The following is a 19,534-nucleotide window of genomic DNA, read 5'->3' as shown; positions in this document are numbered from 1 at the left end:
AAGGTGTTCTTGGGCACAGAAATAAACACTGTTAGGGAAAGCATTCCCCAGCGAGAAAAGGAGATCCGCTCTATTAAAGGAGATTCATCTATACCAGAAGGGGCATCAGCTGACAGTGAGGAGAGTGGGAAAATTACTAGGAATGATGGCCTCATGTATTTATTTAGTTCCCAATATTAGTCTCCACATGAGACCATTTTGAGAATGGCTCCAAACACAGTGGTCAAAAGCTACAGGGAGTTGGGAGTATCTAGTGGTTGTCGGAGTTCATCTGGAGATTGCATGGTGAAACAAAACAAACCTAGCACAGGGGAGACTTTTCACACATCCAACTCCAACCGTGACCATAACAATGGATGCATCCATAGTAGGATGGGGAGCACACATGGACAGTCTCAAAGTAAGGGGATAGTGGGCACCACAGGATGCGGTGAAACATCAATATCTTGGAACTAAAGACTGTGTTATTAACCTTTAAAAGCCTTTCAGAAAGCTATACGGGAAAAGGGTGTTGATTCAAATATCAACACCACAACTATGTTTTACATAAACAAACAAGGAGGACTCAATCTGTTGCACTCCACTCTAGCGCAACAGATTTGGAGATGGGCAATTCCAAAAACAGACATTTTAGCAATACATCTACCAGGGAAGGACAATCTAGAAGCAGGCAGACTGAGCGAACAAACATCCCACGAGTGGGAACTGAATCAAAAAGTGTAAAGAATTTTCAAAAAGTGGGGAACCCCACAAATAGGTCTATTTGCAACACCCCACAATGCAAAATGCCTAAACTTCACATCCAGGCGACCTTGCAACCAGTCCCTAGGGAATGCGCTATGGATAGACTGGTCAAGAATATTTGCGTACGCTTTTCCCCCTCAATACAGTTACTGAACAAAGTGATGAGCAAATGCAGAATCGGCAAAATGACAATGATTCTCATAGTACCACAATGGGCCAGACAAACGTGGTTCTCGGAACTAATGAAAATCTCACAAGGGACAATGCACAAACTTCTAAAGAAAAGATTTGCTAACGACGCAGAACGGGAAAGTGCTTCATCCAGAACCAGTGAGCTTAGGCCTAGCGTCATAGCTTTTGAGGACGTAAAATTCGCCCATCTCAAACTACCAGAACACACAATGGCTGTTCTAAGAGAAGCTAGGAAACCAACAACTAGAAAGTGTTATACAGCATAATGAAAAAGGTACACCCACTGGTGGAAAAATTACAAAAGAAAGAACAGTGATACCCCACACATTTACTACAAAGTAAATTATGTTTCACATCACTAAAAGTACATTTAGCAGCAGTTGTGGCATATACAAGAGGGGAAACAGGGAAGAGCTTCTTCACCTCACATGTGGTCAAAAGGTTCCTGGAAGGCGCAAAGAGGATTGCACCACCAAAAATGGTACCTGCACCAACTTGGAACAAATAAGAGCACCTTTCGAACCACTACACAAGGCAACACTACAAATGCTTACAATAAAGACAGCATTTTTAGTGGCAATAACATCCTTATGTAAAGTTAGTGAATTGCAGACACTAACAGTACAGGAACCCTACTTCCAAATACATAGTAACAGGATTGTCATGACGACAGATCCGCAATTTATGCCAAAAGCGGTGTCAAGATTTCACATAAATCAGAGTATACAAATACCAAGTGTCTTTCAAAACCCTAAGAACAAAGCGGAAAGACCGTTGCACACTTGACATAAGAAGAGCAGTCATGTATTACGTTGAAAAACAAAAGAATACAGAAAGAAGAAAGTGATTTGCATCCTTTACAAAACGTTTTCTGGGAAGACAAGTAACCAAGAGCACAATCGCAAGATGGATAGCACAAGCCATACAATTGTGCCACAAACATGCAGGACAAACTTTACAAGGAGTGCCACGGGCACATTCAACAAGGAGAAAAAAAATCGGTACCTGTTGCATTTCTTGCTAACACTCCAATCCAAGACATTTGCATAGAGGCAACCTAGTCTCCAGTACACACATTCACCAAACACTACTTTGTGGACATTCAAATGAACAAAAAAGCACAAGTAGGACAAAGGGTCTAATAGCATCTATTTACAAACCAAAGTTCGTCTTCCACCCAGCTGCCACAAGACTAGCAAGCCGCTACAAAGTCTATGCACAGCACAGTAAATACTGAAAAGATTCACGCTGCAAAACAAATAGTTTCTTACCTGTTGGTGTAGTTTTGCAGCTTTGAGAATTTTCTGGATTCACTAGTGAACCCACCCTCCTCCGCCAAGGGAGAGAACTATAACGGGGACACCCACCAACTGCAAAAAAACCCTACAATTCCGGACCCAACCACTAGATGGTGGAATAATGCACAGGATAGTGAATCCAGACAATTCTTCAAGCTGCAAAACTACACTGACAGGTAAACTATTTGTTACACACAATGCCTCTTCATTGCATCTCACAATATATTCAGACCGTTAATGGTAATAAAGCCCATTCCAGCGGGTCTCCTTCACCATTTCTCAAATCAAACCTGTTCTTGCCCAAAAACTTTAAAGAAAATATCGGGTTGGACAACACAGTGCAGTAACCATCTGAGTAGATTGTGAGCATAAGAAATCCTAAAGGGACCTGCAGAGCTGCTTGAAGAGTTCAGGCTACTTAAAACCATAACTGCTTTTAAGTCAAGCTTAGAGCCAGCGCGCATGCGCTGCGAGACTTGTTCTGGTTGAGTAGTGAATAAAAGCCCCACCCACACTCATTCATTCCTAAATGCTGGCTTCTGATTCCTAAATAGGCCTGTTAGTCCCTCCTTAGTACCGCCTTCTCCATTTGTCACCTCCCATGGTGACTGGGCCCTTCACTTCCGTTGTTACACGGCACGTGTTTCGACAGAGCACTATTTTCTTTATCCTTTTCTCTTACTGCAGGCATGATGTGCTTTAATGCCTTCTTTATCTCCTCCCTCCCATTGTTGTGCCTTGTTTACTCCTAACCCCCACCCCCTGCCCTCCCGTTGTCCGTGATGCCTACCATTTGCAATGCGTCTCGCATTTTACGAGAGTTTCAGCTATTGGTATTGTAAATGACGATGCCTTTTATTTCTTTTGGTTTTTAAAACATAAATAAAACTAATTGCCATTTACAATGCCAAAAGCTTAAACTTGTGTAAATGCGAGACCTATTCATTGCAAATGCTTGTGTTCTTAAACCTGAGACTGTCTGTTTTACAAGATTTTCACCAGCACAAATGTTTGTTCATAATTATGTGACCTTCCGCGATGACTCATTCCCATTTTAAGATGGCGGTACAAGGTCCTCTGTACGGATTGCGTAGCTTGCCTTAAGTAGGGGTAAAACTATACTTTTCTAAGATGACTGCAGCAGAGACACAGGCCGGAAGTGGGCTGGGAAACTACTGTACGCAGTGTGGAAAAGTCATCCTATCACAAAAACCTTCCCCTAGGTATCTGGCTTGTGCGTTGGTGCTTCTGGCTGCTGTCTGGTGACAGCATGTCTGGCACTTGGAGCTCCATCCAGGCTCATAAGAAACAACAGGACTCCTTGCCGGAGAGATTGCAGCACAAAAGGAAGGATGTCACATCCCAACTGGGCCTCGGTAAGGAGGGCAATTGTGACAGAGTTCACAGGGGCATTTAAGGGGTGAAGCTATTAAGGTAGTTACGATCAGACCAAGGAGAGGTAGAAAGCAAGGGTGAATACAGATGGCTTAGCTACATTATTCCGCAAGACTTGCTGCATTGTTTATCAGCGTTTAGCTGTTTCTCAGTGCATGCATCAGTATCCTTAGAGACCCACCAATAAGTGTTAAATACCATTATTTTCATGCACACAACTGCTAAGTGCCCCTGTGTCATGTAGTATGCACCTCAAGTTTGCAGCCTGTGATCTTTCATTGATGCTTCCTATTAGAATTTTTTTTTTTTTGCAACAAACTTTATTGGCATTTTAAGGACACCGGGGAACTCGCCCCTATACATGGTACCAATACGGGTAGAAGAATAATGAGAATTGGCATCCCTGTTCAACCCCCCCCTGGTCTGCAGAACATCAGACCCACAAACCCTTCCCCCCCCTCCCGCACAGCACACCAACCCACAGTCCAACATGGATATGCAACATTTCCCATCAATGATTGTTCCATATTCTGGTTACCCTCCCGCCGCTCATAGGTCATGGGGCCTCGGAGAGGAAGCCACCGGGGCTCTGATCAGTCTCTCTATTGGGTCCAATGTCACTGCACCCGCCCGTACAGACAATACGATGCCCCGATATCGGGCCCATCTCTTCCAGACTTTACTATGCTTGTTCGGACAACCCCTTGCCAAGAATACCGCCTCTTCCGCGGACATGCAGCGATCCAACGCCTTCTTCCAGGCCTGAACCGGGGGCGGGGTAGTGGACTTCCAATGATGGGCAATATCTCGTTTGGCCAGCGTCAAACCCAGAAACGGAAGGTGTCGCTTATAGATATTGCCCCCTATCTCCTCGGTACAGTGCAACAGTGTTAATCGGGGATCGAGGGGTAGCTCCCAGCCCAGCACCCCCCCCCCCAGGCATGACAGAACCGTGTCCCAGAACGGGCGCAAGCGACCACAGTCCCACACCGTGTGTAGGAAGGTGCCGTCACCGTCGCCGCACCGGAGACATGTGGGGGATTCAATCAAGTTCATGCGCCCGAGGCGGTGCCGAGTGTAATATGCCCGATGCAAATACTTGAATTTTATAAATCGATATTTAGTGGCCACCGGCGCATATCGCGGACCCGCGATAGCCTCCGCCCAATCGTCCTCCGTGAGTGTGGGGATATCTCGCTGCCACGCCTCCATGGTATTATCTAGGGTGGTGTTCATGAATGTTGTCAGCGTCTGATAAATCTTTCGGATTTTGGGATCCCCGAGGTCCCCCATCAAGAGTCTGCAGAGTGTCCAGATGTCGGACACTAGGTGTGAGGGCATGTCGCAATTGAAGGTATCTGTAACTGGGATTTATGCAGCTCAAATTCAGCCAGCAACATATGGAATGATTTGAGCGATACCCCCTTCATTACGTCCCCCAGCGTGGAAATCCCGATTACGTCCCAATAGCGAAAGCCCTCCAAACTTGCCGTCTCCTTGAGCAGGGTACCCTGCCACAATGGGGTGGCCCGCGTAAGCCTGCCGCGCCATCCGATGGAATTGACCGATTGCCGCCAAATCCGGACCACCGTGGCACACGCCGGGGGCAACCGTCCCAGCGAGGAACGGCTATAGAGGAAATGCAGCAGAGGCGTCTCCGCCAACGCGGCCCGGTCAAATGCATAGGCTGGATCCGTGGGGGAAGCATACCACCATTCATTTATAACTAGGAGATGCGCGGCCCTGTAATATGCCTGAACGTCCGCCACCACTATCCCCCCGCAGTAGGTAGATTGCACACACGTCGCCAAGGCGACCCTCACCGGCCCTCCATGCCACAAGAATCCATTCAAAAGTGCATTAAGCTGACGGAACCACGCCTGGGGCACCTGAAATGGGTAATGTTGAAGATGGTACAAGAGACGCGGTAATGTCACCATCTTAAAGATGGCCGATCGGCCGTAGAGGGAGAGTGGATTCCTATTAGAATTTTATAAACTTAAAACGTCCAGCACTTAAAGGACTCTTCGGTGTAAACCGAGTGCTAACTGGAGTTGCACAGTGAGATTGCACCACTAGTTAATTCAGCACTATAAATAAAGCGTGGTCCTTTAGAAATGTATAACCTATCACAAAAAGACAAGTCTTTCGAATGTATTGCTATATATACATAGCCGTCAATCTATTGGACCGTGCATGATGGTGATCGCAACATTTTTTTAGGCCATTAATTGTGTTTTCATGGGCGAAGCAAGTTTCCAAACAGAATGCTCTTATGAAGGCTTATGGAGGCATGTTGCTTTTTAGGAAAGGGAATATCATTGAAAAGAGGGCGACACCCGCCAAGTGAGTGAGTTAGCAAGTATGCATACATAAAGCTGTGCCCTTTAGAGATTCACTGTTTTACCGGTTATATAAAGTGTTGTGTGTCGGAGATCCACTAGTTCAATGTATAGTTAAAACCTTGTCCTTAAAAGAGATCACAACCATGTAAACTAGTCTTTCAACTACTCTGTGTTTTAAACGTTCTCCTCGGAGATACACATCCAAGGAAGTCCTCCCCTTTCAGTAAAATATTCAGTATTGCCGGGTATATGTAGACTTGTGCTTTAGAAATTTAATGTATTTGGGTGTGTATGTGCGTTTAAAAAACATATGGAATATATATATATATATATATATATATATATATATATATATATATATATATATATATATATATATATATATATATATTGTATTCCAATGAGCCCGTAGCTTTCAGGAGTCACTCGACAGCTCGCCTCGGCATCTTGAAAGTAGATTAAAGAGCCCTACGCGTTTCGAGGCCATCCGCCTCTCGTCAGGGGCTGTCTTTCATTTCTGGCGCCTGAACGCTCTCCTTTAATTGATGCATGCTTGATTAGTTGATGGCCCCCAGTGGGCCGCGCTTCGTGCGCCGAACTGCATGCAGGGACATGTGGTCCCAGAAGAGAATTTTATTATCCATAGTGGACTCCAGGCAGCGAGTGTATGTGAAAAACCTTAGTAGGAATCAGGAGGTCGAGGCAATGTCCTTTGTAGTTCGGGCTTGCTGTGCTGATCGGATGGACATAGTTTCCAGCCGCAGCCTCTGCGTTTTAGATGGTGCTCTCCTACGCGGACGAACAGCCGCGCTGTAATTTTGTATTCCAATGAGCCCGTAGCTTTCAGGAGTCACTCGACAGCTCGCCTCTGCCTCGGCATCTTGAAAGTAGATTAAAGAGCCCTACGCGTTTCGAGGCCATCCGCCTCTCGTCAGGGGCTGTCTTTCATTTCTGGCGCCTGAACGCTCTCCTTTAATTGATGCATGCTTGATTAGTTGATGGCCCCCAGTGGGCCGCGCTTCGTGCGCCGAACTGCATGCAGGGACATGTGGTCCCAGAAGAGAATTTTATTATCCATAGTGGACTCCAGGCAGCGAGTGTATGTGAAAAACCTTAGTAGGAATCAGGAGGTCGAGGCAATGTCCTTTGTAGTTCGGGCTTGCTGTGCTGATCGGATGGACATAGTTTCCAGCCGCAGCCTCTGCGTTTTAGATGGTGCTCTCCTACGCGGACGAACAGCCGCGCTGTAATTTTGTATTCCAATGAGCCCGTAGCTTTCAGGAGTCACTCGACAGCTCGCCTCTGCCTCGGCATCTTGAAAGTAGATTAAAGAGCCCTACGCGTTTCGAGGCCATCCGCCTCTCGTCAGGGGCTGTCTTTCATTTCTGGCGCCTGAACGCTCTCCTTTAATTGATGCATGCTTGATTAGTTGATGGCCCCCAGTGGGCCGCGCTTCGTGCGCCGAACTGCATGCAGGGACATGTGGTCCCAGAAGAGAATTTTATTATCCATAGTGGACTCCAGGCAGCGAGTGTATGTGAAAAACCTTAGTAGGAATCAGGAGGTCGAGGCAATGTCCTTTGTAGTTCGGGCTTGCTGTGCTGATCGGATGGACATAGTTTCCAGCCGCAGCCTCTGCGTTTTAGATGGTGCTCTCCTACGCGGACGAACAGCCGCGCTGTAATTTTGTATTCCAATGAGCCCGTAGCTTTCAGGAGTCACTCGACAGCTCGCCTCTGCCTCGGCATCTTGAAAGTAGATTAAAGAGCCCTACGCGTTTCGAGGCCATCCGCCTCTCGTCAGGGGCTGTCTTTCATTTCTGGCGCCTGAACGCTCTCCTTTAATTGATGCATGCTTGATTAGTTGATGGCCCCCAGTGGGCCGCGCTTCGTGCGCCGAACTGCATGCAGGGACATGTGGTCCCAGAAGAGAATTTTATTATCCATAGTGGACTCCAGGCAGCGAGTGTATGTGAAAAACCTTAGTAGGAATCAGGAGGTCGAGGCAATGTCCTTTGTAGTTCGGGCTTGCTGTGCTGATCGGATGGACATAGTTTCCAGCCGCAGCCTCTGCGTTTTAGATGGTGCTCTCCTACGCGGACGAACAGCCGCGCTGTAATTTTGTATTCCAATGAGCCCGTAGCTTTCAGGAGTCACTCGACAGCTCGCCTCTGCCTCGGCATCTTGAAAGTAGATTAAAGAGCCCTACGCGTTTCGAGGCCATCCGCCTCTCGTCAGGGGCTGTCTTTCATTTCTGGCGCCTGAACGCTCTCCTTTAATTGATGCATGCTTGATTAGTTGATGGCCCCCAGTGGGCCGCGCTTCGTGCGCCGAACTGCATGCAGGGACATGTGGTCCCAGAAGAGAATTTTATTATCCATAGTGGACTCCAGGCAGCGAGTGTATGTGAAAAACCTTAGTAGGAATCAGGAGGTCGAGGCAATGTCCTTTGTAGTTCGGGCTTGCTGTGCTGATCGGATGGACATAGTTTCCAGCCGCAGCCTCTGCGTTTTAGATGGTGCTCTCCTACGCGGACGAACAGCCGCGCTGTAATTTTGTATTCCAATGAGCCCGTAGCTTTCAGGAGTCACTCGACAGCTCGCCTCTGCCTCGGCATCTTGAAAGTAGATTAAAGAGCCCTACGCGTTTCGAGGCCATCCGCCTCTCGTCAGGGGCTGTCTTTCATTTCTGGCGCCTGAACGCTCTCCTTTAATTGATGCATGCTTGATTAGTTGATGGCCCCCAGTGGGCCGCGCTTCGTGCGCCGAACTGCATGCAGGGACATGTGGTCCCAGAAGAGAATTTTATTATCCATAGTGGACTCCAGGCAGCGAGTGTATGTGAAAAACCTTAGTAGGAATCAGGAGGTCGAGGCAATGTCCTTTGTAGTTCGGGCTTGCTGTGCTGATCGGATGGACATAGTTTCCAGCCGCAGCCTCTGCGTTTTAGATGGTGCTCTCCTACGCGGACGAACATATATATATTCCATAAGAAACTCATGCCGTTTTCTCAGTACGACAAACGCCCAACCATTCGCAAGATAGGTTTTATTCATAGCAAGAAGCTCAACCATGTAGCTTTACGTGTTAATTGGTTTAAATATACTGCTATGATAAACAGTAAGGAAGCACGCAACATTGTAAGTGCTTCGTTCCAGATAACACAGGCACCTTAATATCTTAATTATTAATTGCAGTTTTTGAATCGGGACATATATTTCCAACTAGTACTCTCAAAGCATCTTTGCATTGTGTGGTTATTTCTAAACAGTGTCCGAGTTTGTGAAATCCTGATGGAAGTAACATCCATAATCAGACTTCAGCGTCCCTCATGGTGGGTCGAAACACGTAATGCTACATGGTTGAGCTGCTTGCTATGAATAAAACCCTTTTTTGATTATTTTATGAATGGTTGTACTTTTTCGTCGTGCTGAGAACTGCCTTCAACCACTAAGACTGTGTGTCCTGTGAACACCGGATTTGTTAATCTCAAACCTTTTGGCTCTGGCCGGACACCGTGAATCAGTGCCACTCTGTACCTGCCGTCCACGGCTCAAGTGGGCAAATACCAACAGGAGCTCCCCACGGCGATCCTGACCCAAGATCCGGCGACCCCTGGCCTGCCTCAAACCTCCAGCCGACGCCTGCAGCCTCAAACCAGAAGGTCCCCAACCACGACCAGGAGCTGGTTAGAAGATCCGACCCTAAAAGGAACACCTGCACCCGACGATCCATGGCCTTGGGTGGCCAAACCGACTGTGTCTAACCAACCCACAACATCCCAACTTACCTCTCGAAGTGGTTTTCGCACCCAGAAGATCTTCTTCCCCAAGCCTGCAGTGCCTTTGCAAACCGGAGGTTCCCCATTGCAAACAGGGCGCCCAACGTTGAAACAGCACCCTGCACTCAGCCGCCCTAGTGCCGCTGTGGGTGCACCTTTGGTGCTACTTTGTTTCCCCATGTGCCCTAAGCTAAAGTCTAGGAGCTTTGCTCCCATAACCAAGTGGCTTGCTCGTCAGCAGCCACTAACCGGAGGCCCCCTTATCCCCTGTTGGATAACATTGGGCCTCAGCACCCTAGCGCTGCTGAGGCTGTAATAAGAGTGCATCCCTGACCCTGGGGGACCCTTGAGTCCAACCCCAGAACCTCAACTCCCACTACCGAATACTTACCCTAAAACCGATAACACTATGTTCGAGGCATATGAGCTGCAGATCACACACTTAGGATAGTAGATCGCCATCTGGTGTTGGCCTCGGATGCTTGCAGGTTGTTGTTGTCTTCGGAAGAAGTCTTTGGTCACGAGATAGGTGACTCCTCCCTTGGACTACAGTGCGCATGGGCATCCACTCCATCCTCAGATTGTTTTTTTCCGCCATTGGGTTCGGATGTAACTTTTCCAACTCCGGTTGAAAATCTCAAATCCAAGCTTTTCGAAGCGAAAAAACTTCTACAACTACATCGAAGCACCTTCACTCGACATTAAATTCATCAGCTCGATTCCGGACGTTGACACGGGCTGCTGGGCCTATCCACGCCGTGAGGCCTACGGCTCATGGAAAGGACGCCGTTTAAAAAATGCCCCCAGTGTGGAGCAAAATTTCCGCACAGTGACCATCCCAAAGTCTGCAACCTGTGCCTATCACCGGAACACGACGAAGCCAGCTGTCCAGCCTGCGCAGCATTTCGATCCAAAAAGACCATTCGGGATCGAAGAGCTCGACGCCATATCATGGCACACAGATCAGCCCCGGGACCAGTAAACATCTTCAATGAGGGTCCCGATTACCCGGAAGAGGATTCCGAGGAACTTCAAATCATCTCTGAAGCAGACGACTCAGACGACCCCATTACTCCGGGGCAACGCGTTAGTACCACTGCCCCTGCACCAACCCCTCCAAAACCAAAGGCATTGGTCAAGACTTGGCCAGCTGGCCTCAGTCGAGACCGAAAACATCCTACAGAAGCCCCGCCTCTGGGCTCAGCTCTGAAGAAACATAAGCCTTCCGGTGGCTCGGGCCCGAGTAAGCTGCATGTCATTGTACCCCCGGCACCGAAGACAAAAGACCTCTCTGCACCGAAATCGGATCCGACACATTCGGCACCGAAAAATCGAGCCCATAGATAAACAGGCACCGAAAGTTCCCAAGCCGAAAGATTCCACTTCGGCACCGAAACCTTCATAGGCACCGAAACCATCGGCTAAGGACTAAAATACACCTACTAAAGCCAAAGACTCTACCGATCAACCAAAACCTCCATCGGAACCGAAAAAAACGTCGCCAAAATCTGTTCCTGAAGAACAAGAACGTTTCCATCCAGATCAAACACAAAAAAGTATCTATATTAATCTAAGGACTGGACATGTCACTGCAGTGCGGAAAGTGGACACAACACCTGTCCCAGTTCCTATAAAAAAGAAGGACTCTGCAACATCACCACCTATTCCTCCTTCCTCTCCTTCCTCTCCCATATGACCTTCTACCCCACCCCCTCTGCCTACACCACCCTTACCTCTACCATCTCCATCACATACACCACCTCCACAGGATGATGATGATGACCTAGGGGGAGGGGTGATCCTTATAATACTAATGATCCGTTCACGGATCCAGATACCGCACCATTGGATGATTGGGCATATCCTCTACCAGATATACCTGACCCTACACCATATCCCTCCAAACAATCCCCTCCAGATGACCACCTGGGGTTTGGACAACTAGTAAACAGAGCAGCACTTTACCATGCACTCTGATGCACCCGAGGAAGACTTCCTCTTAGACACTTTTGAACAGTCTCAGAAGTCGGTACATATTTTACCTATGCTTAAAGGGGTGATAAAACACGCCACAGAAGTATTTAAAGACCCGTCCGTGCCAGGGTGCTTAACCCAAGAATTAAGAAAAAATATAGCCCTGCCCCAGAAGATCCTTGTTACATCAAAGGACAGCTCCCTCTGGATTCTTTGGTCGTTTCCAATGCAAGGAAACGCGCCAACTCCCAAACCACTGGAGATACACCGCCCCCTGACAAAGAATCCAAACGAGTAGCAGCACAAGCTGCTAATCATTGGCGTATTGCCAACACCCAAGCCCTATTGGCACGCTACGATAGGGCTCACTATGATCAGTTGGAGAATCTGCTACAACACCTGTCAGACCAATACAAGACCCAGGCAAATGACCTTATACAAGAGGGAAAACTTATCTCAAATGAGTCAATTAAATGTGCACTTGATGCCGCAGACACCGCCTCTCGAGCACTAAACACAAGTGTACTTCTTAGACGCCATGCCTGGCTACGCATTTCAGGCTTTAAGCCAGAAGTACAAAGTACCATACTTAGCCAACCTTTTAACCAAGAACAGCTGTTTGGGCCAGCAGTTGACACGGCACATGAAAAAATGAAAAAAGACACCAAGACTGCTAAGTCCATGGGAGCATTGCAGTCTCCACAACCACGCGGCTCTTTTCGACGCTCCTGCTACAGAGGAGCCTCCAAGAATATGGGAGCAGACACCTCCTCTACGTTCAAAACCTCTACACAAACATCCCCTAGTAGAGGATATTTTAGAGGAGGATATAGAGGAAACAACAACAAGGGACGAGGTTGAGGCAATACCAACACGCGTACCTCCCCCGCCACAAAACAGTGACTTTCCTCCACTCCCCGCAGACCATTCCACTCCGGTCGGGGGAAGACTCAAACAGTTCCTACCTGTCTGGAACTCCATCACAACAGACAAGTGGGTAAGACAAATTATCCAGTATGGTTACTGCCTGGCACTCGCCACTACCCCTTCACACATACCACCCAAGTAGCGTTCCATGTCATCAGACCATCTTACGCTCCTCAAACAAGAAGTTCTCTCATTGCTTCAAAAACACACAATAGAACCAGTTCCCTTACAACATCAGGGTACAGGGGTATACTCACTGTACTTTCTAATCCCCAAAAAGGACGGGACTCTGAGACCAATACTCGACCTCAGACCCCTAAATCTGTATATAAACTTAGATCATTTCCATATGATCATTCTTCAACAAGTGCTCCCATTATTACAACAAGGCAATTTCCTTGCCACACTAGATCTCAAGGACGCTTATTTTCACATTCCCATACATCCTGCTCACAGGAAGTACCTAAGGTTTGTGGTGGACGGACAATACTATCAGTTTACAGTCCTTCCATTCGGGGTAACAACTGCGCCCAGAGTATTCACCAAATGTCTAGTAGTAGTAGCAGCGCATCTCAGAAGACAACAAATTCATGTCTTCCAGTATCTAGACGACTGGCTAATAAAAGCCAACTCATTCAACAAATGCGTTCTACACACTCACCGAACTATTCAAATCTTACTCAACTTGGGATTCACAATAAACTATCCCAAATCTCATCTCCAACCCTCCCACATACATCAATATCTGGGAGCCACCATAAATACCTCCAAAGCCCTAGCATATCCCAGCCCAGCCAGGATAGCCAATATACAAGCTCTCATCGTAAAATTTCAAACCCAACTCTTCCAGCAAGAGTGTTCATGCAACTGATAGGCATGATGGCGTCATGCATCTTCATTGTGCCTTATGCAAGCCTTCAAATGCGTCTCTTGCAAGAGTGTTTAGCAGGTCAGTGGAATCAGGCTCATGGACAACTAACAGTTCTGGTGTTGGTGGACAGCCGCTCACTACGCTCTCTAAAATGGTGGAACACAATAAACCTGTCCAAAGGGCGGCCGTTCCTCGAGCCTCTTCCACAAATAGTGCTAACAACGGACGCATCACTCACGGGATGGGGAGCCCATCTCCTAGGACACACCACTCAGGGCAAATGGACCACTCAACAGAAAGTGCTCCATATCAATTACCTGGAACTACTTGTGGTATTCCTAGCACTAAAATCATTCCAAATACATCTCCAGAACAAAACTGTCCTCATCTGGACGGACAACATGACAGCCATGTATTATATACAAAAACAAGGAGGCACACATTCTCTCCAGCTGTCCCAGCTAGCACAGAACATTTGGAGATGGGCCATTCCCAGAACATATACCTGCTTGCAGAACACCTTCCAGGGGTTCACAATCAGATTGCCGACCTGTTAAGTCGAGAGACTCCACAGATCCACGAATGGGAATTACATCCACAAGTCCTACTACCCTTTTTCCAAAAATGGGGCCAACCAGACATAGATCTGTTCGCCACACACAAACGCAAAATGCCCAACCTTCGCCGCCAGGTTTCCCCACCCACAGTCCATGGGCAATGCGATATGGATGAACTGGTCAGGCAGATTTGCGTACGCTTTTCTGCCTCTCCCACTCATTCCATTTGTGGTACGCAAGCTCAGGCAACAGTCTCTGAAACTGATCCTAGTAGCCCCCACATGGGCACTCCAGCCCTGGTTCACAACACTGCTGGAACGCTCTAGTTCCACACCAAAAACTGCATCTCTCCCCGTCCTTACTAACCCAGAACCATGGAGAAATAAGACACCCAGATCCAGGTCAACTGAATCTAGTGATCTGGCTCCTGAATTCCTAGAGTTCGGTTACCTCAACCTACCACCAGACTGTATGATTATTATAAAAGAGGCCAGACGACCTACCACTAGAGCCTGCTACGCTGCAAAATGGAAAAGATTTGCCATTTACTGCACTAACTATGATATGCGCCCACTGGATGCATCCATACAGAACATCATTTGCTACTTACTACACTTGCAAAGATGTAATTTAGCGTACTCATCCATATGTCTCCACCTAGCAGCATTAGCAGCCTACTTGCGATCAAAGCCTTCATGGAAGGCCTTAAGAGGATTATTCCTCCCAGATTACCACCCTCTCCAGTGTGGAATCTAAACATTGTTCTTACAAGGCTCATGGGACCCCCTTTTGAACCTCTCCATAAATGCGAACTACAGTTCCTCACATGTAAAGTGGCTTTCCTTATTGCGATCACATCCCTTAGACGGGTAAGTGAGATCCAGGCTTTAACCATACAAGAACCATTCCTACAATTACACTGCAACAAAGTGGTTCTTAGAACAAATCCGAAATTCCTTCCAAAAGTCATATCTCCGTTCCATCTTAACCAATCAGAGCTACCAGTGTTTTTCCCAAATCCGGACTCTGTAGCTGAAAGATCTCTTCATACCTTAGTTAGACGTTAAAAGAGGCCTACTTTACTACATTGACAGAACCAAAGCATTGCACAAAACCAAACAATTGTTTGTTGCTTTCTCTCCACCACATAAAGGCAACCCGATTTCCAAATCCGGGATAGCCAGGTGGATAGTCAAATGTATCCAAATATGCTACCACAAGGCTAAACGCACACTAACCGCCCCCCCCTCCCCCCCCTTAGAGCACATTCCACACGCAAAATAGGGGCTTCCTTGGCATTCTTAGGAAACATTCCCTTGATGATGTTTATAAGGCAGCCACATGGTCTACAACACACACATTCACTAAACATTACTGTGTTGACGTGCAAGCAAAACAAGCTTCTGTAGGTCAGGCTGTCCTTAACTTTATTCCAAACTGCTGCAACTGATGCAGGTGACCACCGCTACGGGAGACACTGCTATATAGGCTATCCTAAGTGTGTGATCTGCAGCTCGTATGCCTCGAACAGAATATGCTACTTACCAGTATGCATCTGTTTTTGGCATGTAGAGTTGCAGAGCCACACATGCCCACCCACCTCCCCGGGACCTGTATCTGTTCCAGCATAGTCTTACTTAGACATTACACATGGACATCTCTCTCTCTTTTTACAAACTCCATCATTTCCCATCATGGCGAAAAACAATCTGAGGATGGAGTGGATGCCCATGCGCACTGTAGTCCAAGGGAGGAGTCGTCTATCTCGTGACCAAAGACTTCTTACGAAGACAACAACAACCTGCCAGCATCCGAGCCCAACAGCAGATGGCGATATACTATCCTAAGTGTGAGGCTCTGCAGCTCTACATGCCAAGAACAGATGCATACTGGTAAGTAGCATATTCCTTTCCTCCATGGGTTAACGTGGACTTTTTCCTGGAAAAGTTTGTAAGTGTGGAGTTTGAAAACTTAAAGAAATTCTTTAACACTATACTAACTAACAAACGCTTTTACTTAACTGTTTACAGGAAATGTCCCAGTGTAGTATCCAGGTATACTACACTGTGTGAGAAAAGTAATCTCAAATGTAACTTACCTGTAATCTTACTGAAAATCCTATGCAAAGTATATGTACTGTATTTACAAAGCATTGCATTTCTCAAACAATGCTGTAAGTCAAAACAAAGTGCATTTACAATTGCAATCCAAACTGTTACAATCTTTAGAGTTACTGCAAAGTAATTATCACTTACCTCTGCCAGACTTGCTTGGTTCTAGGAAATAAAATAACTGAGAGAATATTTCCTATACAAAAACAATTGGTCTGATGTGAAGTCTTTAAATGTGTGAATTAATTTGCTGACTGTGTACAACAAATGCTGAACACTGTCCTCTGATAAAGCGTTACTGCTCGACCACACTACCAAAAATAAAGATTGAGGGGCTTTCTAACTTTATCTCTGCCTACCTTTGGGGTTCCACTGGACTCTGTACACACTATACCTCACTTTGGTATAGTATATACAGAGCCAGCTTCCTACACATTGTAGTTAGCTTTGTTACTGTTTGAAAAAGCTCTGAGGAGTTTTTTGCTGAACTTTTTTGTAAAATAGGACGATTTTCTTTTTTTAAGAATAAGCGATTTGTAACTTGCCAGACAGAGCTTGTATTTAGTTTTCTGTATCTCTCCATAATTAAGTCTCTAGATACGGCAGTCTTTTGTGTGTGCCCTTTGCTCTCCTGTAAACAATGGAGCTAAAAGTCTTTATTTTGGCGTTGCTTAGCTTGGGTAGTGCTAGGAGCTGGGTAGCTTTGTCAAGCCATGCTGTATATTGAGTGGCCGTAATGCCGGTATTGGTGGAAAGATCAGGAGATTATTTTTTGAGTTCTTCCACCAGCCTGTCTGGCTGTATGGTTTGCCAAGCCCAAGAGATATGTGAGCCCGATTTGATTGATGGTCTGTTGAGAGCGGTATTATGTGTCTGCTTAAAAAGAATTGCATTATGGTCTGACCATGCAAGTGGGCGAATATTATCAATCTTAAGAGCTGCATTATTCGTAAATATTCTATCTAGTGTATGTCCTCAGAGTGAGTAGGGCCCCTCACCGTTTGGGAAGGACCATAAAGGATTTTAAGGACTAAAAGCATGGTAGGTATGATCCCCAAGGGAATTTATAGTGGCAGACAAGTACAGAGAAGTCAAGCTAGACAGTGGCCAATAACTATAGCAGATGCTGCAATTCGCATCAACTAGGCGGCCCTGCTTTGAGGTGCTGCGCAGCATAGCGTTCCCCCCCCACCAACCGCTGACCTCACCCCCAATAAGGATTGCTGCTGTGCACAATAGTAGTAGCATTGGTAACACTGGTGAGTGGACAGGAGTTTTTTTAATTTAAAGTTTGTGGAAATTCCAGGGACGATCAACCCCCATTTTTCATTTTGAACTGAAAATGAATGTTTCACACATTTGAATTAAGAGAAGCTTCCTGTATTATGCCCTCCACACTGCATTAGATAGGAAAGAGAATGGGCTGTTCTGAGGGTGCTGTGCTTTCAAATGGCTAGGAATTGCCATGGGCCAAGTGCCGAGACAGACATTTTTGTTAAGGTCTAGTTTGTTTCTTTGTTGGCTTAACCAAGTTAACTTGATACTAGTCTTGTGAGTCTTTCACTGGATATTTTATTTTTAATTTTGTAAGGGTTCTTTGGAGTTGACTGAGAATATTTTGTCAAGTGTATGACCACTGTAGATGCTTGACTGCCTATTCTGTTTGTTAATGCAGACGGCGGGAAATGATCCATACTGTTTTGTGGAATTCTACGAGCACCGACATGCAGCTGCATCGTTGGCTGCAATGAATGGCCGGAAGATCATGGGTAAGGTAAGCCATCCAGTAAAGAGTGAGGAGGAGAACCCTGTGATAAGAGCTCATGCCAGAGGATAAAATAGATTTTTTTAAAAAAGAGGACCAAGGAAGCTGGATTTTCTCTGGTAAGAAGCTGTGGTTGAAATAAGTGCAGCATGGTAAGTGGTTCTTTGCCCATAGCTCTGTATACTGAGAACAAACCATATTGCAGAATGCACACACAAACTAGTTAATCGTGTAGTCTCCTCTTTAGTGTTCTGACCTCTCTATAGCTCATAACATCATTGTACTTTTGCCTCAGTGATACTGTTTGCTCCTTTATTTTAAAGAAATGTTCTTTGTCACAATGCTTATTTAGTAGAAATGAAATTCAGTAGAAGAGATGTGTTGAGTGCTCCTGACAGTAAATTTTTATTTGCACCCAATCTACATTTAGGATAGACAAATAAGAAATGTGTCCTGCCAAGGATCATAAAGGTCTTGGGCTGTTCTTAGGCATTTACTTTTTCAGTTCTAGCCTGTCATCACTGGAAGCCATGGCACGATCTGTATCCACCTTCTGATTCTGTGAAAACAAACATTAGTTTTGTGCTGTGTTGCCATGTCTAAATATAATCTAAATCTGAAATGCTACTGTTTTTTTTAAATATATTTTTTATATACCATTTAGTTGGTTTGGTGGACTGTACGGCAATTTCATTTTAGTAGCTGTCTTCTCACAGAAATTAAAGTTGACACAGGTATCAGTACTAGCAGATGTAGTATTAACAGAGTTAAACTTGGTGGAATTGCACATTGCCTTTGTGTGATCTATGCTTGCAGCACTAGGTTCAATCCACGTTCATTTATCACATACAAGGCATTCTGTTTGTGACTGTATGGCTAGTGTGATCACCCCATGTCAAAAGGCACCTTTTGAGTTGCCTTGAACTTCTTTATGATATAGGAATTAAATGTAGGGATTGCACTTCTCTCAAATTTGACCAATAAGTAAACCAGGTAACTATTGCAGTGATAAACATTATTGGAAACCTTTCTTTGAGAAATATTTTGATTAAGTAAAATGTTTTTAAGACCACCTATTTGAGATGAACAGCCATCTAAAAGCAAATTCACCTTTTCAGATTGCTCCAAATGTTTAATAGTTAACACTGTTCTTGAGCGACTAATTCAATATTGTTGTCTGATTAAGAATTGTAGTTATTAAATTATGCTATAAGTTGTACCTGGTTTTACACGGTAAGTCTGAGAGTAGGACAGACCAGTGGCTGAATGTTGGGAATGAGTTTGAGGGCTTACACGTTCCAAAGTAAATTGTGTGATGTTTTTTTTCTTGAATATAACTCTGGCAAATTGTTTGTAGGAGGTCAAAGTAAACTGGGCCACAACTCCCAGCAGCCAGAAGAAAGACACAAGCAGTAAGTGCATGTTATTATTTTTCTACGATTTTAATTAATTGAACTAAAGTTAAACAATCATTTCATGAGATTTCAATGTATTATCAGTAAAGCTTTGATAAGCTTAAGAATTGTTTTCATGTGTTTATGCTAATAAATTTAAGAACAAATTTAATCTTTATCAT

At 45.6% G+C, this 19,534-nt stretch overlaps 1 protein-coding gene across 2 annotated transcripts in view; it reads left to right on the top strand.

The window, feature by feature from the left end:
• The window catches only part of TIA1 (TIA1 cytotoxic granule associated RNA binding protein), a 267,173-nt gene that overhangs the window by 108,174 nt on the left and 139,465 nt on the right, over positions 1–19,534 (top strand). For both annotated transcript variants that reach the window (XM_085636215.1, XM_085636216.1), the window contains exons 3-4: positions 17,869–17,967; positions 19,316–19,370. In XM_085636215.1, coding sequence (XP_085492341.1) covers positions 17,869–17,967; positions 19,316–19,370 — 154 coding nt within the window. The remainder of the gene's footprint in view (positions 1–17,868; positions 17,968–19,315; positions 19,371–19,534) is intronic.

The sequence above is a fragment of the Triturus cristatus genome, chromosome 11 (assembly GCF_964204655.1).
Source record: "Triturus cristatus chromosome 11, aTriCri1.1, whole genome shotgun sequence".
In the NCBI taxonomy this organism is placed as follows: domain Eukaryota; kingdom Metazoa; phylum Chordata; class Amphibia; order Caudata; family Salamandridae; genus Triturus; species Triturus cristatus.
This window is presented reverse-complemented; position numbering and strand designations above follow the sequence as displayed.